This window comes from Peromyscus maniculatus, chromosome 4, assembly GCF_049852395.1.
Source record: "Peromyscus maniculatus bairdii isolate BWxNUB_F1_BW_parent chromosome 4, HU_Pman_BW_mat_3.1, whole genome shotgun sequence".
In the NCBI taxonomy this organism is placed as follows: domain Eukaryota; kingdom Metazoa; phylum Chordata; class Mammalia; order Rodentia; family Cricetidae; genus Peromyscus; species Peromyscus maniculatus.
In genome coordinates, this window is record NC_134855.1 from 31,263,169 (window position 1) to 31,288,665 (window position 25,497).

The window sequence follows — 25,497 nt, forward strand, 5'->3', positions numbered from 1 at the left end:
GTTAGTAAGCCACATTTTTATTCATCTTAGTTAGATTTTAAGCTGCTTTTTGTCTTCGGAAACTTTCTAAAAAGAAAAGCGAATTAGGCCCACTTCAATGTCCACCTGTATAAAAGGAAAAAAAAATTGTTTTGCTTCTTTTTGTTGTTATCCAAATAATAGTTTTTTAAAATGTATAGTTCTGTTTGTGTTTGGATGATTCAAATGTGAAAAGGGAGGTTTTACCTCTTAATTGCTCTTTGTAATATGAGAATGTATTAGTTCAAACTTGTAAAATATATGCTGTATTTTAAAAAAAGTCAAAAAATTGTTACATGTGTGCATATGTGGGTGGGTGAGTGGGGTCGTGTTCTGTGCCACAGGACACGTGTAGAGGGCAGAGGACAGCCCCATGGAGTCGGTCCTCTCTTTCCCCTTTGCAAGAAAGAGTTCCAGGGATTCAGTCACTAGGTTTGTAAGGCAAGCACCCAGGGAACCATCTTGCCCCGCTTTAAGTTATATTTTGGATTAACAGAGTGTTAACAAACATCTTCTATTCTCTTAAATTCACAGAACAAATGGGCGGTGTGAGATAGGTTCGAGGAGAGAGCTAAGGCAGGTCGGCTGGCCCTGTGGTCAGCGCTTTTCTCACGAGGATGCCTAAAGTTCTCCGAGTTCAGCCCTCTGGAAGGAAGATGTGCTCTGCAGGTGTTTGCGAGTGCTGATTAGAGCTGGGAAGGACTTGATTCTTTGAAGGAGAGCATCCACTCATGCAAATTAACTGCCCAGCCCTCTCCTCCTTCCTTCAACCGAGAACCTCCCTTTGATCTTAATTGTACAAGAAATGATTACAACTAGAACATTACACTGCAAAAATAGCATTTGTTAGTGAAACAAATTTCATAAAGCCAAGACTCATCTAAGTAACACTCAATAGCTGTGGGTAGTCTAATTCCTTCTGTACAGAATGTAACTTTTGGCATCTATTCAGGATGGTTTTTTTTTTTTTTTTTGTAACAGGGTCTCTAGTAGCCCAGCCTGGCCTTGAACTTGTAATATAGCTGGGGATGACGGTGAACAGATTTCCTTGTCCTGCATTTATAGTCATGTGCCAGAATGACTGTCTCTTAAACCTGTCTTATTTAATAGAAATGTGAGTTGAGGAGAGAGCCCAAAGATCCCTTCATAACCAAATTCTCTCTGGTTAATGTGTCCCTCTAGCTGGGGCACATATAACTGAACACCTTGCCAAATTAAACCAAAAGCCAATGTGTGGGAGCCCATTCTCGGTTCCTCGTGGCTTTTACCCAGCAGGTCCGTATAGAGGATGATTGGGACCACAGGCCCAAGTGCAGGTGTCTGAGATGGTCTGCACTTGGCTGTGCTGGGGGAAGAGGTCTTTTGCTCCACCCCTTGGTGTCTCTATAAAAACCCTAGGGCAGAGACAGTCGGGCCTGTTGGAATAGGTTCCAGGCCCTCTCGAGGCTATCCTTTATTTTCTATCTGTTTATATCTGCGATATTCTCAGCAATAAATCCTTCTATCTAATATTTCCTGCTACTCACACTCAAAAAAACTCTGGGGAGCTGTGGGGTTGGTGGGTAAACGCCCCACACCAATGTGGCTTTATTTCTCTTCAAAAGCTAAAGCATAGAAGATGCAAATATTAATTAACGTGCACATGATTATTAAAATTAATATAAAATCAATATAGATAATAATTTTAAGACCTTAAAATTTTATATAATTCTATCTTAAGAGGAACAGTTCTCTTGATTGAAATAACAGCTAATTTAGCTTTTAAAGCACTGTAGATACTATAATTGTTCAATGGCTTTTAAATAACTTGGCATTGCTCCTTAAGTCAAAGCATTATTACTTAATTGCAGATGAGTCATTTCCCCAATCCCATGCAATTAATCACCATTTCCTAAACTTGCCTGAAATAGGAACTACTTAAGATTTTGTTATACATACAGCTTTCTGGGGCTCACCCTGGATCTCTTAAGTCAACATTTCTGAGGAAAGCACCTGAGAGTGTGTGTTCGGCAGCATCCCAGGTAGATACCATCATCAGTTAGGTTGGAAAATAATACTTTGGTGCCAGTGAGAGGGCTCAGTGGATAAAGATGCCTTCAACCAAGCCTGATGACTTGAGTTCCATCACTGGGACTCACATGGACTCCCAAGGACCACATGGACCCACAGGGACCGATTTCTGCATGTTATCCTCTAACCTCGTGTGTGTGTGTGTGTGTGTGTGTGTGTGTGTGTGTGTGTGTCCATGTGCATAAGAGAGAGAGAAATAAATAAACAAATGGGTACTTAAATAAATGTGATAGAGTGAAAGAAAAGACTCATGGATTACTTTGGCATGGCATTGATTCTTGATTATTATCATACAAGTGAGCAGTGTGTAGAATCATCATTGAAAGAAGTAACTAGAGGAAGCACTCATGAGCTGTAAACTAATACATGCTCTATTTCTCGTTGATCCATCTCCTGTAATATAAACCAGATCCCATAGTCAACCTTCACCTGGTCATGTACTATGAGACATTTAACCTATTTGGTAATAAGCCCAAGATTCAGTTCATTGCCAGCACACTGAAGCATCATTTCCTGAACAGCTCAGGTCCATGAGCCTAAAGCAGATGTGAACGAACTTCTTTACCCTTAGTAATTATCCGGCGGGGCAAGTGTTTGTTTCAATTTTCTAGGTGCAGAAACTGAAGCTTAAAGAGGTCAATAGATTTTTATTTCCCCAAGATCCACTCAGCTGACCACTCCGTGCTCAGACCCACAAGGTGTGCGTTCTTCCCTTTGACGGCAGAGTAGAAATTACAAGTCAAGGAATTTTTATTCTCTAGTCAGAAGAATCTTGGGCTTGTTCTCTTCACTCAGAGTTGTCTGCCAATCCACTCCCAAACACACAAAAAGCCTGTTTCTTCGATGCTGTGCACAAGGACAGGAGGCTTGGTGGATCTGTCCAACTCTGGTAGAATATCAAGCCTCTTTCCCTTGTGTTCAGAAAGAGCCCAACAGTTCTACCGTAAAAACTTAAAAGGACTCTCTCAAAGGACAAATGAGAAAGGAAGATAGATGTGAGTGCAGGAAAGTAATACGCATCATAATTATCTGTGAAACCTCATTAGCCTGAAACTGGTCCTCTATCTTGTTAGTCCTGTGTGGTTTCTTCTAGTTGAAGTACTCGCAGCCAGAAACACAAAAGTCCCCTTGAGTGCCCTTGTTCTAAGAACTCTCTCTCTCTTTTAAAGAATTTGTTTTTCTTAGACTTGGAAACTGTTGAGGGGTGCCAGATGGATAGCCTTGAGACCGTGTTGTTTATCTGCACAGGAGGCCAGGTGTGGATGGGGATGCAGGCTTCTCACGGCCCCGATAAGAGATGTCTGAAGTAATGGCAGACACTACAGTGTGCTGCCCACTCCTTCATTGCAGGCATTGCTGGTAGTAAAGCTGCTTGTATGGCCTCCCATGCACTCATGAGTCAGCTGGAGGGTTTTTGTGGAGGGGCTATCGTTGTGCTGGGATTGAACCCAAGACGTTTTAAAACCAGATAAGCGCTCTACCACAGAACTGCATACCAGGCTCCCATGCAATCATTTGAAACTAGCTAATTAATGCTCTGGCAAGATGGCTCAAATGGTAAAGGGACCTGCCACCAAGTCTGATAACCTGAGTTTGATTCCTGGGATCCACGTGGTGGAAGGGGAAAAAATGGGATTCCCTAAGTTTTCCAGTGACTTCCACATGAATTCTTAGGTGCACATGCATACCCCGAAATAGAATAAATAGCAGGGGTGGGGGTGAGGAGAAAAGTAAAGAAATAACAGGGCTAGCCAGGTGTCTTAGAGGGGGAAATTGCCTGCGGAGCAAGTGTGACTACCTGAGTTGAACTGCCTACCCCACAGTGGATGGGGAGAACTGACTTCCATACGTATACTGTGACACACACACTTGAGATAATAGTTTATTAAGGAGGATTTTGAATGTCACATGTCATAGCCCAGACCTATAATCCCAGTACGCAGGAGACAGAAGCATGAGAATCCCCAAAAGTTTGAGGCCAACTTGATCTGCATAGGGAAGTCAAGGCCAGCTGGGGCTACGTAGGGAGACCCTGTAAAAAAATGACTGGAGGCTTTTAGAGAAGGCAGTCAGTCCATCCCAGTAATGTAGCATGAAGATAGGAATCAACACCCACCTGTAACCCTAGTATTTGGTAGGCAGAGGGAGGAGGATTGCCACAGATTCAGGGGAACCTGGTCCATCCATATAGCAATTTCTAGGCTAGTTAGGTATATGAAGTGAGCCATGTCTCAAACAACAATAATAACAAAAAATAAAACAAATAAGTTAAATTAAGCTGCAGTGTGATTACTATTCAATTAAAACAAAATGGACATGGTGGACACTTCTTCAATCTCAGCATCACTCAGAAGCCAGAGGCAGGTAGACCTCTATGAGTTCGAGACCAGCTTTGTTCACACAGTGGGTTCCAGGCCAACGAGAGCTACCTAATGAGACCTTGTATCAAAAAAAAAATTTTAAATAAATTTGGGAGATGCATTTGTGTGATATGGCATGTTCTGTGGGGCTTAAGCAAGCTGATATTTCAGAAGTAGAGTTTTTGCTGGAGATTGAACTTAGGGCCTTGTGCATGCTAAGCAATTGTTCGATGAGCTACACCTTCAGACCTGGTTGAGACTTTTAGATTTTTCAATAGTTAATAATTCTCTGGAACAATGTCAGAGGCCAGAGTCTACACACCATTTTTACAATTATAAAAGTGGTTTAAAAGTATAATTAAAATTCATAGTAACCATGAAAACAAACAAAAAGAGTAGAAAATAAATATCTATCAATATGTTCCTCTTCCAAAATCTGTGATTTTAGGAAAAATAATGATAGGAAGAAAAATGTAAACCAGGTATGAGAGAATAAAGCAGATAAGAGAGAGAACAGGGGCAGTATACCTATAAACTCAGCACTTGGGAGGCAAAGGCAGAAGAGAGTTCGAGGCCATTTTAGGCTACATGACAAGATACTGTCTAAAGAAAACATGAGAGAAAGAAAGAAAAAAGGAGGAGGAAAAGGAGAGGGAGAGTGAGAGAGAGAGAGAGAGAGGAAGGAAGGAAGGAAGGAAGGAAGGAAGGAAGGAAGGAAGGAAGGAAGGAAGGAAGGAAGGTCACCAAGAGTTGACTAGAGAAGGTCACCAAGATAGTACCATAAAATGATAGGGGGGAGAGAGAGAGAGAGAGAGAGAGAGAGGGAGGGAGGGAGGGAGGGAGGGAGGGAGGGAGGGAGGGAGGGAGAGAGAGAGAGAGAGAGAGAGAGAGAGAGAGAGAGAGAGAGAGAGAGAGAGAGAGAGAGAACTTGAAAAAGAATGGGAGCTTATTTGAAGCATTTCGGTGCTGGGAGTCCTAAGAAAGTCAGGTAGAAGAGCAGAGCAAAGGGATAGAAACCTGACACATATAAAAGAATAATTCAGTGACCAAGACAAACAAAGAAAAGGACCAATGTATATGTTTCAAAATGAGGATGGGTGGGTGAAGAAAGGAAGACAGTGACTAAGAATGTCTCTGAATTAAAAATTAAAAGCAGTAAAAATGTTTGAACTGAGGAAGCAAGACCAGTGACAAATAGACACACTGAAGCAAAATTGTAGAAAAATCAAAGACAAAGAACCCCCAAGACAGGGTTTCTCCTTGTAGCCCTGGCTGTCCTGGAACTTGCTCTGTAGACCAGCCTGACCTGGAACTCACAGAGATCCACTTGCCTCTGCCTCCAAAGTGCTGAGTAAAGGCATACACTGCCACCGCCAGGCATGAGGAACAGAAATCTTAAAAGGGAAAGGAGAGAGAACACTAAACATCTATAGATTTAAAAAGGGACAATTGGTGCACATGTTTAATTCCAGTACTTGAAAGGCAGAGGCAGGCAGATCTCACTGAGTTTGAGGCCAGCCTGGTCTGCACAGTGGGTTCCAAGCCACCCAGAGCTACATAGTGAGATCATATCTCCAAATACAAAAACAAGTACCAGAAGAGACAGCTCACTGGTTAAGAGCACTCACGGCTCTTGCAGAGGGTTCAGGTTCACTTCCCAGAACCTGCAAAGTGGCTTACAACTGTCTGTAACTCCAGCTCCAGGGCATCCAAATACCCTCTTTTGGCCCCTGTGGGTGGGCACTATGTACATGGGGTGCATACACATGCTTGCAGGCAAAACATACATATACATATAAAAAAATAAACTTTAAGAAAAAGTAGAAAAACTAAAGTGAGGGCTGGACTGACAGTCGCCTTCTCATCTTCAATTACCATTAGAAGATAAAATGCCATCTTCAGAATGTAAAGAGAAAGCCATTTTCAACCTAGATTTCTGTAAGTAAGTAAACTATTTTCAAGGCTGAGGGCCAAAAAACCAATCATATAGTTTTGTGATTCATAACCTCTGAAAGAAATATTACTATAGCTGTGGTGCGCGCGTGTACACACACACACACACACACACACACACACACACACACACACACACACACACAATGGTCCAATAGAAACATCTTCTTCTTTCTCTTTATGGAATTCTTCTCTGTGTTATTCCAATTTTAGGATATTTGTGCTGCTGAAGCAAGCACTCTTTATGAAATGCTTAAAACAAAAATTCCTGAGCTATTGATGGGCATTTCCACACCCAACGAACAAACCCATGGGTGTTTGGAATTTCTCTTAATACTATGTATAAATAATAACCAAATGCTAGAGATGGCAAGGCTGGAAGTAGCAGACAGTACTTCTGGTCCCCGGATGTGCACACTTTGTCCTTGGCTCCTCTCAAAGTAAGAGTTCATGAGAGAGACTAGATGTGATAAGACCGAGGAGGAGGGAAAGGTCTCGGGTCCTGGCAGAAATATGGCCAGAGGAAGTCATAAATGTAATAAAAAGCCTTTCCTGACTGCAGAAACAAATTCCAGCTTTTCCATGCAGACGGGCAGCTCTCTGGGTGGGCTGATTCTGTGATTCAGTCAGACCTAGAATATATGTTGAGAAATCTCAAAAAGACAAAACAAAATGAACAAACAAACAAACAAAAAAACCCTTTTGCCTCACCTGGTCTGAACTAACTTCTTGTTTGCTCATTTTCATTAGTGTGGGGTACGCACCTAGGCCTTTGTTTTCCTCTCCTGTATCAACAGCACACTTGCCGATAGCTTTGAGACAATGCTTCAGAAATACATGCATTTGTTGAGAATTTAAAGGCTGATTTATTTATGATCGCTTTCAAAAAAAGTTATAAGTGTGGCAGGAGAGCTGGGTTACTGGTTAAAAGCCTCTGTCATTCTTGCAGAGTATTTGGGTTTGGTTCCCAGCACCCACATGATGGATCACTACCATTTGTAACTCCATTCCAGGGGATCTGACTCCCTCTGGTACCTCCCAGGGCTCCAGGCCTGCATGTGGTGACATACATATATACAGGAAAACACTCATAAAGTAATAATAATAAAGTCTAAACAAAAACACAGTGTATGTGTTGGGGAAGAGAGGCAGCAAGACGTACTGGAGGCAAAGGAGCTTGTCTCTAAGCATGATGAGCTGAGGTCTATTTCTGGAACCCATGTGTTGGAAAGAGAGAACCAACTCCTGAAAGTTGCCCTTTGACCTCTATGTGGGTTTGAACACACAGCACACACAAAATAATAAACATAAACAAATTTTTAAAAATTATTAAAAAATTTAGAAGGGGTTCATTTAGCATACTAAATATATTTCTGATATTTATTACCATATGTTTTTGGCAAAAGTCACACAGGTTACCGTTTAGGTCTCTCTCTCTCTCTCTCTCTCTCTCTCTCTCTCTCTCTCTCTCTCTCTCTCTCTCTCTCTCTCTCCATATAAATATATATGGAGATTCGTTGTGAAAGATATACCCTTATGTGATTTCGAAGGCCAAGAAGTCAAGTGGTCTACCTCCACAAGCTAGAGGTCAGGGAAGCTGTTGACAGGGTTCCAGTTTGGATCTAGGAGAGCCAGTGATCTAAGTCTTGGTCCAGGTTCAAAGGCCCAGAAGGAGGGGCACCAATGCCTGAGAGAGGTGATGCCCCAGACAGCAGAGAGCAAACTTAGTCTTCTATTTATGGCCTCAGCAGAAAGGGTGCTGCCCTTCTGCTGGAGTGAAGATGATCTGTTTTCCTCAGACTATTGAGTGAAATGCACACACTCAGAAATAATGTTTCTTTTTATCAGCTTTCTGGACATCCCTTAGTCCAGTCTACTTAATTAAGATGAACATAACATTAACCATCACAAGTATGAAGGCATACATAGGAAAGACTGAGATCAATAAAATGATGAGGATGATGATAATGATAGTAATATATAGCCATACTTATTATTCTGAGTTTTTTTTATCTGAACAGTACAGATCCATCGAGACTGCACCCAACCTTGTAAATTGGGCACCATTATTATTATGACTTTTACAGATGATGAAATTAAGGCACAGAAAAGTTAAGCAATTATCCTAAAAATCACATGCTTAGCAGGCAAAGCAGCAGGGCCCAGGTAGTCATAACTACTAAGGAAAAGTCGTGGCTCTTGACAACCCCTTCAGAATGATGATAGCCCAAGCTAATCACCTGGGAGCTAGTACCTACCCCTATCCAGGTTCCATCTCTCAGTTTAGGGAGATTCTGGTACTAGGCAGAGCTCAAGGTATGTACAACTTTAACCAAGTTCCCCATCAGCGGAGATTAAGAAACATCCCTTCAAGGTAAGACAGGACTAATGACTCAGCCATAAGTCAACCAGATGCATGCGCTTGAAATCTGCAGCGAGGATAGCTGTCTATAGTGTATAACGCTGTATTTCCAAGCATTCAGAATGGCTAGTAAAGTTCAGAGGGCAGAGTTGAGCCTAATGCTCTCTGTGGAACACTTGGTACAAGTCTGCTTTGGAAGAAGGAAGGGTGCAGTCAAAGATCACTTGCATGCCTCCAACACTCCAGATCATGTACCCAGCTCACACAAAACGGTTATCTGTGTAAATCATCTTCTGTACTACTTTTGAAAGCATTCCAGAGCTGGGGCACTCAGACTATGGAACCGTAATTCCGCCGTAGGTCTTTGTCAGTTATTTGTTTTGAATTGTCTCTTTTGGGTTGAATTCTTGTAGCAATTCCTGGGGTCTGACTACATATATCATAAATCACACATTTGTTTAGAAAACATTCAATCACATCAAAGAACCCGAACCACGCCTTCACTCTGAGCTCATGAAGTTGGGCATTGCCAGTACTCTGTGTGTGTGTGTGTGTGTGTGTGTGTGTGTGTGTGTGTGTGTGTGTGTGTCCATCCGTCCTATTCAACTAGATCCTTTGACAGGGTGATACTCTGTTGAAACTTAAATCATGTGTTTTCTGATTGACCGGATTCATTCATTCATTCTTCAAAAGCGCTGAAGAGCCATATTTAACGCAGACCAGTCTTTAAACTACCGGGGTGAGGGAGGTCATGTCAAAAGTGACAAAAAGCCACTTCACCGCGCGCGTCCAGCTTGTCTTTGCTGCAAACAGTCCAACCACAGCGCGGCCCTCCAGGAGCGCGCGCAGTTTCTGCGCGTGGCCGGTTTGGGCCAAAACTACGTGTCCCGGCAGTCCGCGGGGCGGGTGGGCGGAGCCGGGCCGGGGGCGGGGGCCGAGAGGGGGCATTGTGTCGGCTCGCGGTGCGCGACCGTCCGCTCGCCGTGGGGCCGGGGCTGAGGTGGTAGCGCGGCTGCGGCCGGGGGAGGGAGGCCGGCGAGCAGGAGCGCGCGAGCGGCCGCGGACGCCGGCGGGGGCGGCGGGAGCACCATGCAGATCGGCGCCCGGCGCCCTGCAGACCCCTCGCGAGGCACAGAGGCCGGGGCGGCGCCGGGGCGACGGGGAGCATGAGAGCAGCCGGGGACCGGCTGGGCTCGGAGCTCTGCTAGGGAGAGGTGTGCGCGGAACGCTCGCCGGGACGCGGCAGAGGGCGGGAGCCGAGCGCCCGGGGCTGTGGGCATTTCGGACGCCGACGCGAGGGGCCCGGAGCCAACCGAGGCTCCCGGCACGCAGCCGACATGGGCAACGCGGGGAGCATGGACTCGCAGCAGACCGATTTCAGGGCGCACAACGTGCCATTGAAGCTGCCGATGCCCGAGCCAGGTGAACTGGAGGAGCGCTTTGCCATCGTGCTGGTGAGTACGCGGCGGCCGGGCGCGGGGCCCCGGTGGGGCAGGCGGCGGAGCTGAACCCGCTCCTCCCGTCCCGAGGGCGAGGCTCGCACCTTCCCCATTGTGGGCTCCTTGCCTCGCTTCTCTGGGTCCCTCGCCTTGCGCCCTCCTGGGGTCCTGGGATGGGGAGAGGGCCTCGGGCCGGGCTGCCCCGCCGGCCACGAACCCATTGTCTGGCGGGAGCGGCACCTCGCAGCGCGTGTGCCGGGAGGTGCAGCGTGGGTGTGAAGGGAAGGTGGCTGGCCCGGCACGAGTGAGCGATTAGCAGCCAAGGCTTTTTGTTCAAAGAATGAAAAGCCACCAGCAGACCCCGACTCCCTGCGCAGCATCCCCTGGACGCCCAGCTCTGGGCCTGCGGGGTCTGCAGCAGACGCGCGCAGGTGGCTGGCCGCAGGCGCCGCGCCCGCACTTGGTCGGGCGAACTTGGAGGGTGGACATCTCGGCTGGGCAGATGGACAGCTCCCCCGAAAGAGAAAGAGGAGGCCGGCAGCAGAGTGGCGCCGGGGTCCCTCCGCGAGGAGGAGGCATCTGAAACCCAGTCGGGGGAGAAGCGCCCCGAGCGGGGGAGAACCTCAGTGTGTTCCCTTTGGTCTTAAATCTTAAACCACAAAAATGTGCAGTTTGGCTGGGACGTGTTAAGAGCTGTCCTGACTTCTCGGGCGACCCCAGTTCCTCCAGCTGAGTCCACGGCTCTCTCTCGCATTCCCCATCTCTCAGCCTTCCCGTTCCAGCTTCTCAATCAAAGCCTGGAATCCTCTCTCTCCACTTCCTTTGGGGACTAAGTTTCTGGGCCCTTCCCAGCCGGAGTCTGTGAGCTCAAAAGGGTGTGACGCTTCTTCCCTTGCCCCAGCAAGCGTCCCAAGTGCAGTTGGTTCCTGGATTCTCAGTTTTAAGGTTCCAGCTTCTCTTAAGGGACGTTGGGAAGGAAATGGGGGGTGGGGGTGGGGTGGGCGGACGCCTGGCTCCTAGACTTCACATTCTGTTTCCCTTTTTCTAAACCCCTGCAAGACAAGGCAGCCAGAGCCAGAGGAACTTGTGATGGAGGCAGCCAAGCCCTGTGTCTACCTGAGAGAATTTTGGCTTGCAACTTAAGAACTTTGGGAGAGGTCTCAAGTCCTGGATGAAAAGTTGGTTTTCTGAGATTTGAACGTTGACTGAGACGTTGAAGCTGCTTTTCTTCATCCCTTGAAAAGGGGCTGCTTTGGTACTTGAGAACGTGTCCCGGATGGCAGGCCGGCTTTGTGCGGCCAGAGAGAACAGACGCTGCATCCTTTTTAGGCCCCCCCTGGAAATTGCTGTTAACATGGGGGAGAAAGATGTGGTTGCCTGTTTTGCTTTGCGTCGTCTGTGATCTCCCACAGCTGCTCCCACGTTTTGCAAGATGGGACGCTGTGAAATGAAACAGCCCAAGCTTAATTACTTCTCAAAGCAGTCTGGTGCTGACTTGACCTGTCTTCCCAGAGACAAACGGTGTTTCTAGAAAAAAAAAAAAACTGTTTGTGACAGACGTGGCCGCTACCTTCTGGCTCTGGGTTTTCTGTTTTTCTCTTCATGGTGTGGTGTTGTTTGTCTGTCTGTCTGTCTGTCTCGGGGGTGAGGTCTGAATACTTGGCTTGGAGTGGGCGGGAGCCAGTGACACAGGGAAATCGGTGCAGCAACCATGCTAATAACAATAATGCAATGAAGTTCTGCTCAACTGGGGAGAGCATTTTTTGCTTGAGCGTTCAGTTACGCCGCTGATTAGTAACACATGGTATGAATTAATCTTTAGGAAAATACTGCCCTTCATTAACATGGTGGATATGTGCTCCCACGGAGTCTAGCAGGTCACAAAGTGAGTCTGTAGACTTATGATTCTAAGTCCCAGGCTCCTTGGGGTGTCCCGGTCTGTTGTTTGTTGTGGCTGCTTTTCCTTCATGGTGTGTCACACAGTTAACTGGATGCAATTCTTTTGTAAGCTGCTTGGAGTATTCTGAGTTTCCCAAACGAAACACAAAACCCAGAAAATATGCTGACTTTTTTTTTTTTTGGAATCCTTTTGTTAGGGCTTCACTTGGACCACTGATGTTTACACTGTCATCTAAGTTTACACTCGCTATTGGAAGATGAGTGAAACCCTCCCACATGATTTAGGCCCACTGTTGATTTCTCTTGTCTTTTCTCCCTGAGGTTATTTACTCAGTGGACTCTACTTTGCTTTTCTTTCATTTTCATGAGTCGCTGGAGGTGTCAGAAATACTTAATCCTAGAGATTAAGCTTGAAGGACAAGTTTTAAGAGGGAGATTTTATTAGATAGTACGTGTGTGTGTGTGTGTGTGTGTGTGTGTGTGTGTGTATGTGTGTGTGTGTGTGTGTGTGTGTGTGTGTGTGTGTGTTTATGATTTTCCATCCTTGAGCAATGAGGAACATGTTGGCATTATTGATGTTCGTTCCTTTCCCATCTCTGCCTTTCTGTGAACCCAGGCTGGCCTCAAACTTGCTGTCTACCTACCTTAGCCTCCGGCGCGCTGGGCTTACGCATGTGCCACCACACCAGATCTATTTCGTTTTCTTATGTAATAAAGATCACGAGGGATTTGGGGAGGAAAACTAGATTTGCACTGTGCAGAAAAGTGTACAAGCGCCTCATTGTAAGTGTGACTTACATCAATAATTAACGAGCTGTTTCAGGCTAGGAAAACAATTCCTTTTAGCCTCCTGCTCTGGAATATTTAAAGCTTAAAAATACAAAAGTGACAGAAGTCCATCTTACTTCAGCCAATAGAAATCTACTCTATGACTGGAGCAGCCTTTACTCCAGCAGCTTATATGAGTTGAGCTGTATATACCTAAAAAATATCAACTATGAATGGGAAGAAGAGAGGAGAAGGCAGAAACCAACTACAGAATTAAGGCAAATTTAAAAACTTCCCATGAATTATTACTGTTAAACATTGGGTCCACATTTCAAGAATTTAATTTTTGTAAGGAAAGTCTCTCTCCCTCTCCAATTATTCAGGATTACTGTAGTCAGTGGTGGAAAACATACATGTTTAAAGAACAGGTTCAGTGACTCAATGTTCATTTGACCTTCTGTGTCTGCCTTCCTGGTAGAGCTGTAGGTGATATGTGTCTTTGTGTGTGTGGCTACATATGAGCCCCCACCTGTGGTGTTTCTGTTATACCGCTCAGTGCAAGGCTCTTCAGTTATGAGTTGAGTTGTCTACTCCAGTCTTCGACAGATACATTCATATTTCTAGGTAACATCAGGCTGCATTATTTGGTCCCACACATTATTATATGCCCATGTGGCTTTCTGTTGCATTTATGAAGCATTGTCTAGTTCTTGGGGTCACACACAAACTTTTCTTTATTCTTCATGTTCAAATAGGATATTACGAAGGCACTTTCTTAGTGGGTGTGTGTGCAGTATATTGAAGAATACCACTTTTCCATTGGGCGCTCCATAATATTGTCTACTTTCAGCTGTCAGTCACTGTTTACAAATGTAGAGTAGAAGTCATTGACACCTTTGTTGAGGAGCTGACTTGAGGATTCTTTCTTTGAACTTCAGGGGAAAGGATGACTTAAGTCCTTTGACATAGTTGCCTAAGTCTGTAGTATCGCACAGGTCTGCGATCAGATATAAAAGGAAAGATGGTGAAGTAATGGTCCCGGGCAATCTTATGGTTGAAATTCGGAACTTCTTTAGTGTCAGACTCATTTGAGTCAGTTTCCTTGTCATTTTTTTTTTCCTCCTGAGAGTAGATTTAGTCAGTTAGCCTTAGGAAGGAGTTGGGAACCTTTTGAATGCCTGTTGTGAATGACTATATATACCTTGTGCACACAGAGGGAGCGCTCTGTGTGCCTGCAGCCAGTCTGGCCATCAGCAGTGCTAGTGTAAGTGCTGACTAGCTGAATTGCCTGAAGTTGTGTTGTTATTAAATCACCAACCTGGGACTTTAACCAGATTTGGATGTCTTCCTCCCATTCTCCTGGCTTCCCCCTTACGTTATGATTTCTCAAATCTGAGAACTGGGGAGAAAAAGGGCCAAGGAATAGCAGTAAAAAACTCTAGGATCTGGTAAATGCCGGGTTCAGACTGTATACAGTTGGCAGAAAGTCTTCAGAAGGGGTCATAGTGAGGTGCAGTTGAGACTGCCCTTTAGGTGCCTGGCTTGGTGGTGTCTGCTCTGCTCTTCTATGTCAAGGCTTGGAGATAAAACTAAATGTGGGCCAAAAATGGGCTCTTTGGCTGTTCTTCCCTGGCAGATTTGGAACAGCTTGCTTGGAAAACGTAGGGTTTAGTTGTTTTTTTTTGTTTTGTTTTTTTAAGACAGGGTTTCTCTGTAGCCTTGACTGTCTTGGATCTCACTCTGTAGACCAGGCTGGCCTCAAACTCACAGAGATCCACCTGCTTCTGCCTCCTGAGTGCTGGGATTAAAGGCGTGCGCCCACCACCTTCTGGCCAAAAGCTTAGGGTTTAGCAAGCCAGAGGGAAGAGCCAGCTGTCACTCGAGAGCAAGCACTCCTGTGAAGGGAACGGTAAGGTTTGTTTTCCACTTTGCTCCACTTCAAGGAAACTACTTGGGTGAGGTCTGTGGAGAAGATGGGCATGGAAGTTAGTGAGGCCATCACACGATGCTTATTAGTTTTCTCACACCCTTCCCCCTGTTGTGGGGGAAAGAGTGTGGAAGGGGCAGAGTGTTGTCAGCTGGAAACATTACAGTTTCACCCTGGGCAGCAGCTCCCTGGAACTGTGTCCCTTGCCCCTACGGTGGAGAGCTATTCCTACCATCATTATGAACATGTATGCATTTCCCTGAGTGGATGTGGGAGGTAGCAGTTGACCAAAGGACATTCTGGGTGTAAATGTTTGGAGGCTATGATAGACTCTCAGCAATGCAAATTGTGTGGGTGCCTATAAATCCTCAAGGGAGAGGAATTTGTTTTGCCCCTGGACCATCATCTAGCAAAAAGCATTCCCCTCAGAAGCAAGAGAACTACTTCCTGGAGTTACTTGCTGCACCAGCTTGGGCACAGTCCCTGGTTTTCCTCATTTGTGGCTAGGGATTAAATGTGGCACAGATTTGGGAATAGCAGAGGAAAGTTACAGCATCTTGAAGGAGTAGAACATAACACGTTGTGGTCCTTTGCCCCACTTGGTGTTAGTGTTGCACTCTTGTACTAGACAGCTGTTTAGTCTGCCAGGTGTGGTGCTAGAGACCTGTGATCCTGTCACCTGGGGAGCTGAGGGAAGGGGATGTCAACCAGCCTGAGCTATATAATTGATACCCCGTATCAAAACTGAAACACAAACAACAGCAGCGACAAACCTTTGTAATGTATTCTGTATGGTCTGGAGAGTAAAATTCCCCTAGATCGGCGACTAAAATTCAGGTGAAAATGAGGGGAAATGTTTGAATGTTTAGAGCTGTCAAAAAGTTTTGAGTGACTCCTTACTGACATTGTCCAGACAGCATTATGTGAAAGGTGCTGTGACAGGAATGACAGGAAGATCCTTCCCACCCCAAGCTACAGCAGGTGGTTTGACATTCAAGCACTTGCTTTGAGATGCCTTTCTTGAGGTAGATCACCTGCAGCTTGTAGACACACAGGATAGCATCCGAGAGTCCAGGAGGGTCTCCTTGAAGATCCATCCCCCTTGGGTTCAAAGAAGGAAAAACGTTTAGACCCATGTTTCCTGTGGAAATTCATTGGCTTTATAAGAACAGTTGCCTGAAGGACGAAGACAGCACAGGTGTCAGGAAGTGACTAAGAAGCACAGGGCTGGGGATTTAGCCAGTAGAGTGCTTACTTAGCATGTGTGAAGCCCTGGGTTTGATGCCCAGCACTGCCTAAGGACATGGTTGTCAGTGCTTGTAATATCAGCTGGGGATGTAGAGGCAGGACAACCAGAAGTTCAAGATCGTCCTTGGCTATATATTAAGTTAGAGAGCAGTCTGGGACACATGAGACCCTGTCTCAAAAAACAAAAACCAGTGTCCACCCCCCTCCCCAATCAAACCTGTTTGTTTTCTAGGTGGGAGGACACTGGTACCAGGAATGAAGTAGTAAGTTGTCAAAGAACACACTGGAAGACCTTAAGAGGGAGGATGAGGTCAAGCTCTGCAGGTGCTTGACAGAGGCCCTCTTTTAGAGTGACCCACCCTCCCAGTCAGCAAGAGTTGTGTTCCCAGCTTTCGGACTCATCTGGAGAAGCTTCATTCATCATCTTGATTTTCGTCTACTTGAACAGTAGAGGTGGAGAAAGCTCATGTCTTTGAGAATTCTTATATTTTAGGGAGATCTTCCTGTCTCTACCCAGCCACCCCATTCTCCCGGTCCAGGAACATAACATCAAGCACCATACTGTTTTCCAGGGGTGGGCTGGTAGCTGGAGTGCTTCATCATGGGTGGATTCACTTAAGGAACGTTAGTTTTTCACCAAGAAGGCTTGGAATCCTTAAGTATGGAAAGACCAAGTCTGTACCTTGGAATAACATATATTGATGCTTCTAGAGTGAGTGTATTTTTCTCTTTACACTCCCAGGAAAAATAAAAACAATGTGTGTCCCTTACTGTTCCCAGGTGGACTCCTTAAGGGGTCTGAATGTATTTTTCTAGGACAAACTGCCTAAAGTTTCCATTGATCACATCACAGGTCTTTCTGTTTAGTCTGTCATTGAGTTAGTGATTTGACCTAGCTCTTTTAGCTCTTTTGGATTTCTGAGTCCCTGTACCCATTGTTATAGAAGCAGAAAGCCTGGGTGTATAGACCCTGCTTTCTCTGGGGCGATGCAGTCAGTTCAAGACTATCCTGTGCCACAGGAGGCCTTATCTGGGCAGTGGTGGGGGGTTGGAGGTTGATGGTGCCCCTGCCCTGGTTATCCTAAAACCTACTGGCTTTGAGGTAGATGTCACACAGCTCACATTTTGGACAAGTGTGAATTACATCTGGAAATGAGGTTCTCAGTGGTCTCAGGTCTATCTACATTGCATCTTTGTTTTCCCTAGAACTTCATGGAAATATTTAAGGTTAAAGGGGAGTCAATTAGTTGAAGTACTAGTTTACAAACATGATTGTAACCACTCAGGGAGCCTCACAGATGCTGTGTTGGGGCTGGAGAGATTGTTCAGTAGTTAAGAACATGTACTACTCTTGCAGAGTACCCAAGTGTGGGTTATGACTGTTGGTAACTCCAGTTCCAGGGGACCAACATCTTCTGGACTCTGGGCACCTGTACATACACACAGGCAAACATAGATATCAATAAATAAAAATTAAAAAAACCCCTACTTATTTCTACTATGTATAATTAATATGCTAATAAGATAATTAAAAAGTACTGATGTGAATCTCACCAGTAGTCATTCTAGTGAATTTGTGTGTGAGTGGACATGGGATTTTTAAGAGCCACGTGGGATCTGATAGTACCTAGCTTGAAAGCTACTATGCTTAAGGAGTGTTTCGTTTTACTCTTCTGACTCTAAGACCAAACTTTAAGAAATAAAATCACTGGGGGAAAAATGAGTATTTTAGGAAATACAGTGTTAAGAATTAAACAACACATAAACACAAAACAACAAACAACAAACAAAAACAAAAACCAAAAACCAACCCTAAAGATAGATATTTGACTCAACTCAAGGCAGGAAGATTTGAAAACCAGAAGATCAGAATAAAAACCTGTTGAGTGGTACAGTTATTTAACTTAAGAAATAGCGGGAGGGCTGGAGAGGTGGCTCAGCAGTTAAGCAGCTCTGACTGCTCTTCCAAAGGACCCGGGATCAACTAACTCCCAGCACCCATATGGCAGTTCACAACTGTCTATAACTGCAGTTCCAGGGGATCTGACACCCTCACACAGACATACAAGCAGGCAAAACACTAATGCACACACAAAATAAAAATAAATAAGTTATTTTTTAAAAAAGAAAGAAATGGCCATGGGATGACCAGAATGGACATTTGCAGAGGAGGCTCTCCACCCCGTGGTTAGGATTGAGCAATGGCTCTGAGTGACTTGTGGAGTGGAGGAGGCAGAGATGTTGCTGTGCTCCAGCATCGCTTGAGCCTCCATCCTCAAGCTAATTGTTTGTTGGTTCAACGCAGGCCATTTGCTTTGATCTCTGGCTTTACCACTTACAAAGACTTGATGAGCTTGGCTTCCTGGAGTGAAATTCAAATACACTTGTGAAATGTAAACAACATTCATTTATTAAGAATCCTATAATCAAGGCAAATTGGCATGCTTATATAAGCAATTAGCTTTGAGAATAGAAAGATAAATAGGATGCTAGGTCAAGAATGAGCTGATTGTTCTCAGTGTTGGAGTCTAGTTATCCCTTTATGAGTTATAACATAAGCAAATAGACATTCCTCTTATTCATAATCGTTCGCATTTGTGGTTTTAGTTTTGAGGGTAGCATATGTGCTGTTTCTGGAACTGGGAGGATAGAAACAATTATTGTCTCATTTTCTTCTAAAAATATAAATATAATTCTTCCAAGGAAATGTATGTAGGTGGTTTTTGATCGTATAAAAGTCTCTAGTAATTGAGAGCAGAGTAAAAGAAGGTCTGGATTTGGATGAGACTATTGAAATACAATTTTGTTGTTGGGGGAGGTAGAGAAGATGATTTCAACAGTAGCAAAAAAAAAAAAAAAGAAAGAAAAGAAAAGAAAAACTATTTACCTCCCCCTTTCCCTTCTTCTCTCTCAATCGTTCCTTCTTTCAAGGTAAGGCCTTCTGTAGTTCAGGCCAGCCTTGAACTGACTATATATATATCCAATGCTAGCCTTCTTCCACCTCCAGAGTGTTAGGATTTACATCACTCAATCAACCAAGCTGCTCCCCCAGCACTTATTTAATTTAATCGAGCCCCGTTGCATCCTTTTTGTATAGAAGGAAGCGTTATGATAAGCAGTGGCAGAGGTTGGCTGTTGGATGGTCCCATTGGCATAATGGCAGCACTCAATTTGTCCAGCGAGGTCAGTCCTGCCAGGTGTCTTGTTCACGAATCTAGGGAACCAGCATTGAAGAGCAGTGCATCAGGTGGTCAGCTCTATGGGTCAGTTGCGGTTGTGGCTCTTTGCGCTTCTGATGTGGTCAGCATTGCTGATCTCTTGAGAGAACTTCGTCTTTTTGGTGTCTTGACTAGTTGGTGTTTATTATTCCCACAGGTTTCTTTTCTTCCTAGGTCTGAGGTGCCATGAACTTCTCTGCTGCCCACTAGTCAGACCATCCAGGTGTAAACATAGACCTTTTATCACCACATAGTGATGCCTCCTGGGTTTGTGGAAACTTCAGCTTGCCTTCTAGCACCATTTCTTAGTAGAATGTTTGAGTCTCAGGGTTTGTTGTTTTGGAAAACATTTGTTTGGCTTAGAGATCTCCCATCTGTGAATCAAACAGGTTCCAACCTTCATTTAAAGATGTAGTCCTTCAATAGTAGCCACCTGTTTTTTTTTTTTTTAATTAATGATCACTATCAGATATCCAGAGGTTGATTTCCTATTTTTCTTTTGATAACAGAGATATTACACATATTAAAAATGATTTTGTGTTGTTCTTTGGAATGATATTGCCTAATCATCTATTGAAAAATCCCCTTTAAACTGAACACACCATTGTATCACAACTCCCAAGTGAGGAGTCAGATTCTCACTCCCATACCCAGTTGTTCCTGAAGCCAAGTTTGACTCCTTGCCTCCTAGATAGCCTATCCATCACCTGAGCCTGCTGTCCTGATGGTCACCCTTGGGTGGAGGAGAGCTGACCACAGGATTGTGCCTTGTGGTCTGCTTCTAAATGCCTGTAATATCAGGTTCCCACTTCCGCTGAGAGATCTCTTCAGTCAAAGGTGTAAGCATTAGGCAGTATGGACAGAGGTGCCTCCTGTTGTTGGGTGTGTCATTTTCAGTCACTTCAGAGGTGTGGAGTACGGAGAAGAGGACATTTTGATTTGTACTCTTGGAAGAGAGCATGAATGGGGAGGGATTTACAGAGCCAAAGCCGGCAGGTGCAGATGGGGCCTTCAGTTCCTAGAGTTACTTACAGCCTTACGTTTTTGCTTTACTCTCTCAAGCCATGGTTTGGCCTTTGATTTTTTTTAACTGTCTTTCTTGATAACTCTTGAAATATGAAAAGATCTGACTGTGAACTTTTTCTTGTGGGCCTTTCTCATCAAGCCCCCCATTATTTTAGGCATCAGGTCCACTCCCAGAGCTCCATGACTGTGTTTGTTGTTGATGGGCAGGCTTCCTTACTCAGCTTTCCAACTTGTGTTCTGCCCGACTTCTCATCCAAGTGGCCACAGTTGGGTCGGACCTGTCTTCACGTGGGGCTTGCTTTCTCTCTGTTCACTTTTCTCTTCCTTATAACTTTCCGCGGTGATTGAGTCTCCTGCATGGAAAGCATTCTCCCAGCGTCTCTGTGTAGTGACGCCTTCCAGCTTCCATGGAAAGCCTACTCTCTGTGTGTGCCCTTCCAGGCTCATATCAGCTTGGAGAAGGTGGGAACACAATTCCCTTGGCTTTGATCTCTTTATTGTATGAATCAGCTCTTACTCACAAGGCACTTGGTTAAATAGCACCCTTGTGAGGTGTGGCCTAACAACCAGGGGCTGCCTCTGTCTGTGGCTTTGTAGTTGCTTTTCATAGTCTCAGCCATCTGTTTACATCTTTGTTTTATCTGCTACTTCACACTTGAGGCTCCTGGAAGGCAAGGTCCCGGCAGCTGCTTCTGCAAGGCCTGGCCTGAGAGAGTGGGACCCTCTCCTTAGGAACTCAGTCAGCTGGAAGAAGACTGAGGATTGGAGTAGCTGCTGAGAACCCATTGAACAGACCACACTGAGCTGACGGTTAACCAAACACACTTGACTGTGTGTTGAAATGATACTGTCATGGGTTCTTACTCATCTTGGTATTCCCCATGTCATTTGATTGTAGTTAGTGCCGAAGAATACCTCATCCTCAGTGATAACAAGCTGGCACCCAGCTCTAGTTGACTTAGGAATTGGGAGTAGAAAGGAGGACAGCAGTTGTGGCAGGAGACAGCCAATGGTTTGTTACAGTCTTTAAGCCGGATTTGGTTTGTGGCATAAGCTAGTCAAATGAACAGCGAAGGGTTTTCTAAGAGTAACATGGCGTGTGCGTGTGTATGTGTGTGTGTGTGTTTAATTTGAAGTCAAACATGTTTAAATGAGCAGCATCTGTTTGCAGGATGCTTTCAGATCGTTGATTGTAAGGGTTTTAAGAAACAAGGCAAAGGGGGCATGAGAGTATGAGGCTTGAAGTTATATGTGGAAGCACTAAAGTTTGTGATCCGATTCTGTTTCTGTGTTAGAACTACAGAGAATGCTCCACTGTAAAGAAGGCCATGCTAGGGAACTCTGCACTCCTGTTGTTCCACATTTTCTGAGCATCATTGCGGGGGCCTTTGACAGTCTTTACAGGGAAGTGCTGTCTCCCTTTCACTAATGGGACCATGAGGTTCAGAGTGATAGTGGCCACTACAAAACACTGGAGGCAGAATTGGAACCCAGGCCTGTCTGATAACTGGCTTTTTCCTGTTGTACGGTACAGCTTTTTTTTTTTTTTTTAAATTAACCGTAAGGCATCCTTCAGTGTGTGATTGCTCATTCTTTGTTCTGTGCAGTAGCCGCTTTATGTGTTTACAGGGTCCATCTTGTATACCATCTGACCCAGAGGTCTTGATCATCAGTGTAGTTGCAGATGGACCAAGCTCCGAGGGTAGAGAGAAAGCTGCACTGGATCCCCAGTGTTTGATTTCCTTGGAAGGAAGCCAGAGGATGCTTCTGAGAGCCCAGCCCATTTCAGTCACCCTGCACTACAGTTTTAATTCTATACTGTACATTTTTGTTTCTTTGGCACTGTTTGAGACAGGTTTATATTTTTAGTTGGGCAGTCCAAAGAACTTATTGAGCCCTTACTGTGTGTGCTAGGCAGTACTGTTGGCACTGGAGGCTGTGGAGGGAGGTAGACTCCTGGGGTACCATCAAGGAGTTTACAGTTTTGTGAGAAGGGGCGGGGATCATGTAGACGTGGAAGGGCACACAGACATGGAAACGAGACAGCCGAGGTGCTGGAATCGTGGGGCAGTAACATAGAGCAGTGTGAGGTGCTGTCACCTCTGCAAGGTAGCTATGTGGGATATGAAGCCTCTGGGGGGTGAGGGAAGAGGCCTCAGGCTGAAGGAGATCTGTTTCTTCCCCTGATGGCTCAGGAGGGCCCTGCACAGGCCTGGAAACTAGTGTAGGAAAGGGCCTGTGGGATGGACTTAACCTGCCCGACTTCAAATGGTGGAAGCTCATGATGGAGGCTGAGGCTGTCATGGCGTTGGCTGTTCTGGCAGACGTGTCTTCTAGTTACGATTCTGCTTGTTGTTAAATCTGTAAACTCATGAGCATTTCAAGTTTGTCAGTGTTCTAGACCCGAGAAATGTCACGTTTGGGAGTGGAGTACTGGTTAGTGTGACTAGTGTCCTGCATATGAAGGCTGATGCTTAGAATGGCCCAGTTTATCTTTTTGAAGCTACACATGGGCCTGGGCATTACAGGTAGAAGTGACATTATTGCTGTAATTTCTGGTATCTGGCCCAGATTCTTACCCTGTTGCATTTTAAATAGTTTTCTTAAAAAACTAATGTATTGCAAGGGACATACAGAAAGTTTATACAGACTTTTGATTCTGAAGTTACAAATAAAAGTTGTATATAGTTAAAATCATCCCTAAAATACTCTAAGTTGACCATAAAAGTACAGCATGCATAATTCTGCATTGAGATAATTCCAGAAAGCAATTTTGTGTGTGTTAAAGTTGAGCCTTTGAGATTGGCTAAGGGAGAAGCTGCAAGAGAAAATATATGTATGTATGTCAGGGTAGCCCTGACATTCGGCCACAGAACCTGGAACTCACCCTGTAACTGAGAAATATGGGTGGAAAATTTGGACGCATTCTTACGTGTTATTTTGCAGATGCCATTTAGTATCACAATGTCTTTAAACGTTATTTGGTATTATAATGTCTTTGAATAGCATTATGAGAATTTTAAGTCAGCCTTCGAATAAATAATACAACATAGTCACTTACTATACATGTCTTTTCATTTCCAATGTTGCATTATTTCTTTTTTTGTGTCTGTGTGGGCATGTGTGTGCCAGAGCATAACTTGCAGGAATTAATTCTCTTATTCCATGCCATGGGGTCCCAGCGATTGAACTCAGGGTGTCAGGCTTGATGGTGGATGCCTTTCTTTACCCACTGACCCATGTCACTGGCCTTTCTTGTCGTTCTTTGAAGAAAGGGTCTTGCAGTGTAGCCCAGGCCGGCCTGAGGTTTGGGATTCTGCTGCCTCAGACTTCCCAGTGCCGAGGTTACAGCGTGTACCACCATGTCCCACATGTACCTTGTATGCTTTGTGTGGGTGCCACTTGGAGTTGAACCCAGGGTTTCTTCAGTGATAACCATCGCTGTTGCTAATGAGCTCTCTGACCTGTTTTTCACCCACTCCCCCAAATTGTGATAGAGTCTTTCATATCCCAGGCTGGCCTCACTCTCTGTGTAGCCCAGGATAACCTTGACTGTCTGTCTGTCCCTCTTGACTGCAGAGATGACAGGTGGGTGTGCCCGTGCATCCAGTTGGAGTGGTGCTGGGGACCAAACTCAGGCCTTGCTGCCTGATAGGTGAGCGCCTTACCAACCAGGCTACCCTCCCAGCCCAGCCTGTGCCTTTCTTTGGCTATTTCAGCAAATGTGAGAGGTCACTCAGGAAATCGGGAAGGTTTCAAATGTGGGAAACCCAGGACTAAAGAAGGGGCCTGCCGGAGGACGTCATAGCTGAGAATCTAAATTTGTTAAGTAGAAAGCTGTGTTCTTAAGGTACCATGTTGACTTCCAATTCCAGTAAAGATTATATAAAATAAAGTACAACTATGATAAATGCTTAACAGGGGCTCAAAATCCCTGTGACGGTTCAATATCTTTTCAGCCTATATTTGTCTTGTATATCCTGAAGCTATGGTATGTGTTCTATAAATAATTGAAGATAAAATAAGAGCTGGATGAATAAGCCACAGCCCACTGTTGAAATAGTAAAGGCTGGAAAGCTTATGCTCAAATTGGCTTTCTTTCCAGCAACAGTTGTCCTCCGGCCGTCTGAAAGCTCTCTTTCAGACAACTGTCTCTGAGCCCTGTTTTTATTCCTAGTAAAATGCCTGTGTTGTTATACTTGGGGGCTGTGTAGCAAGCCTTTTGTTCAGCCTCCAGCGATAACTCATAGACTTGAACTTCCTTGTGGGGAAAACAACTCCATTGTTTAGTATTACTCGCTCTTATGCTGGGGAATACGTGTGTGTGTGTGTGTGTGTGTGTGTGTGTGTGTGTGTGTGTGTGTGTGTGTGTAGACAGGGTTTCTCTGTGCAGCCCTGGCTATCCTGGAACTCACTCTGTAGACCAGGCTGGCCTCAAACTCAAGAGATTCACCTGCTTCTGCCTCCCAAGTGCTGGGATTAAGGGTGTGTACCACCACTGCCCGGCAAGGAGATTGCATATTTTTAAAAGCAAAATCTACCAAATAAGGAATTACTAAGAAGCAGGGAGGATCCGGAGAGATGGTTTAGTGGTTAAGAGCACTGGCTGCTCTTCCAGAGGACCTGGGTTTGATTCCCAGCACCTGTATAATGGCTCACAACCATCTGTGATTCTGGCTCCAGGGGAATCTCTTGCCCTCTTCTGGCTCCACAGGCCCCAGGGACGCATGTGGTGCAGACATACATACAGGTAAAACACTCATACACAGAAAATAAAGAAAAAAGATTCAAGTGATTCAGGGATAGTCAAGCGATGGAAATATCCGCTCTCCTTAAGGTGGGAGCTGCTAGTGGAAGAGAGGCCCAGAAGTGGAGCTGGAGGGATTTTATATGGAGAGGCTATGCCTGCCGTGACTGGACAGAAGGACATGCTCAGGTTAAAGATTCAGATGAATAAGCCGATGAATGTTCACAACTGATTGGGTTGAAATCTGCGGTATATAATCTTTAGAGTTTTGCTCTTTACCTGAATGTTTAAAGCGCTAAGTGTGTGTCTGTATCTGTGCTAATGCCTTGGAGGAATGTGGTAAAGAGTGCTCACATAAGGGACAGCTTTCATGGGGAAGGAGCTTGGACCCCAGATTATGATGGACTGGGGTCTCACTCCAGTAGGTGGCAAGTGTCAGAAGTGGGCAAATGGTCACACCCA

At 45.0% G+C, this 25,497-nt stretch overlaps 1 protein-coding gene across 6 annotated transcripts in view; it reads left to right on the forward strand.

Annotated features, from left to right (window-relative positions):
- The first annotated feature begins 10,083 nt into the window (after window positions 1-10,083).
- The window catches only part of Fmnl2 (formin like 2), a 301,299-nt gene continuing 285,885 nt past the window's right edge, over window positions 10,084-25,497 (forward strand). For all 6 annotated transcript variants that reach the window (XM_015993029.3, XM_015993028.3, XM_006974238.4 and 3 more), the window contains exon 1: window positions 10,084-10,217. In XM_015993029.3, the coding sequence (XP_015848515.1) occupies window positions 10,101-10,217 (117 nt within the window). In that variant the 5' untranslated portion in view covers window positions 10,084-10,100. The remainder of the gene's footprint in view (window positions 10,218-25,497) is intronic.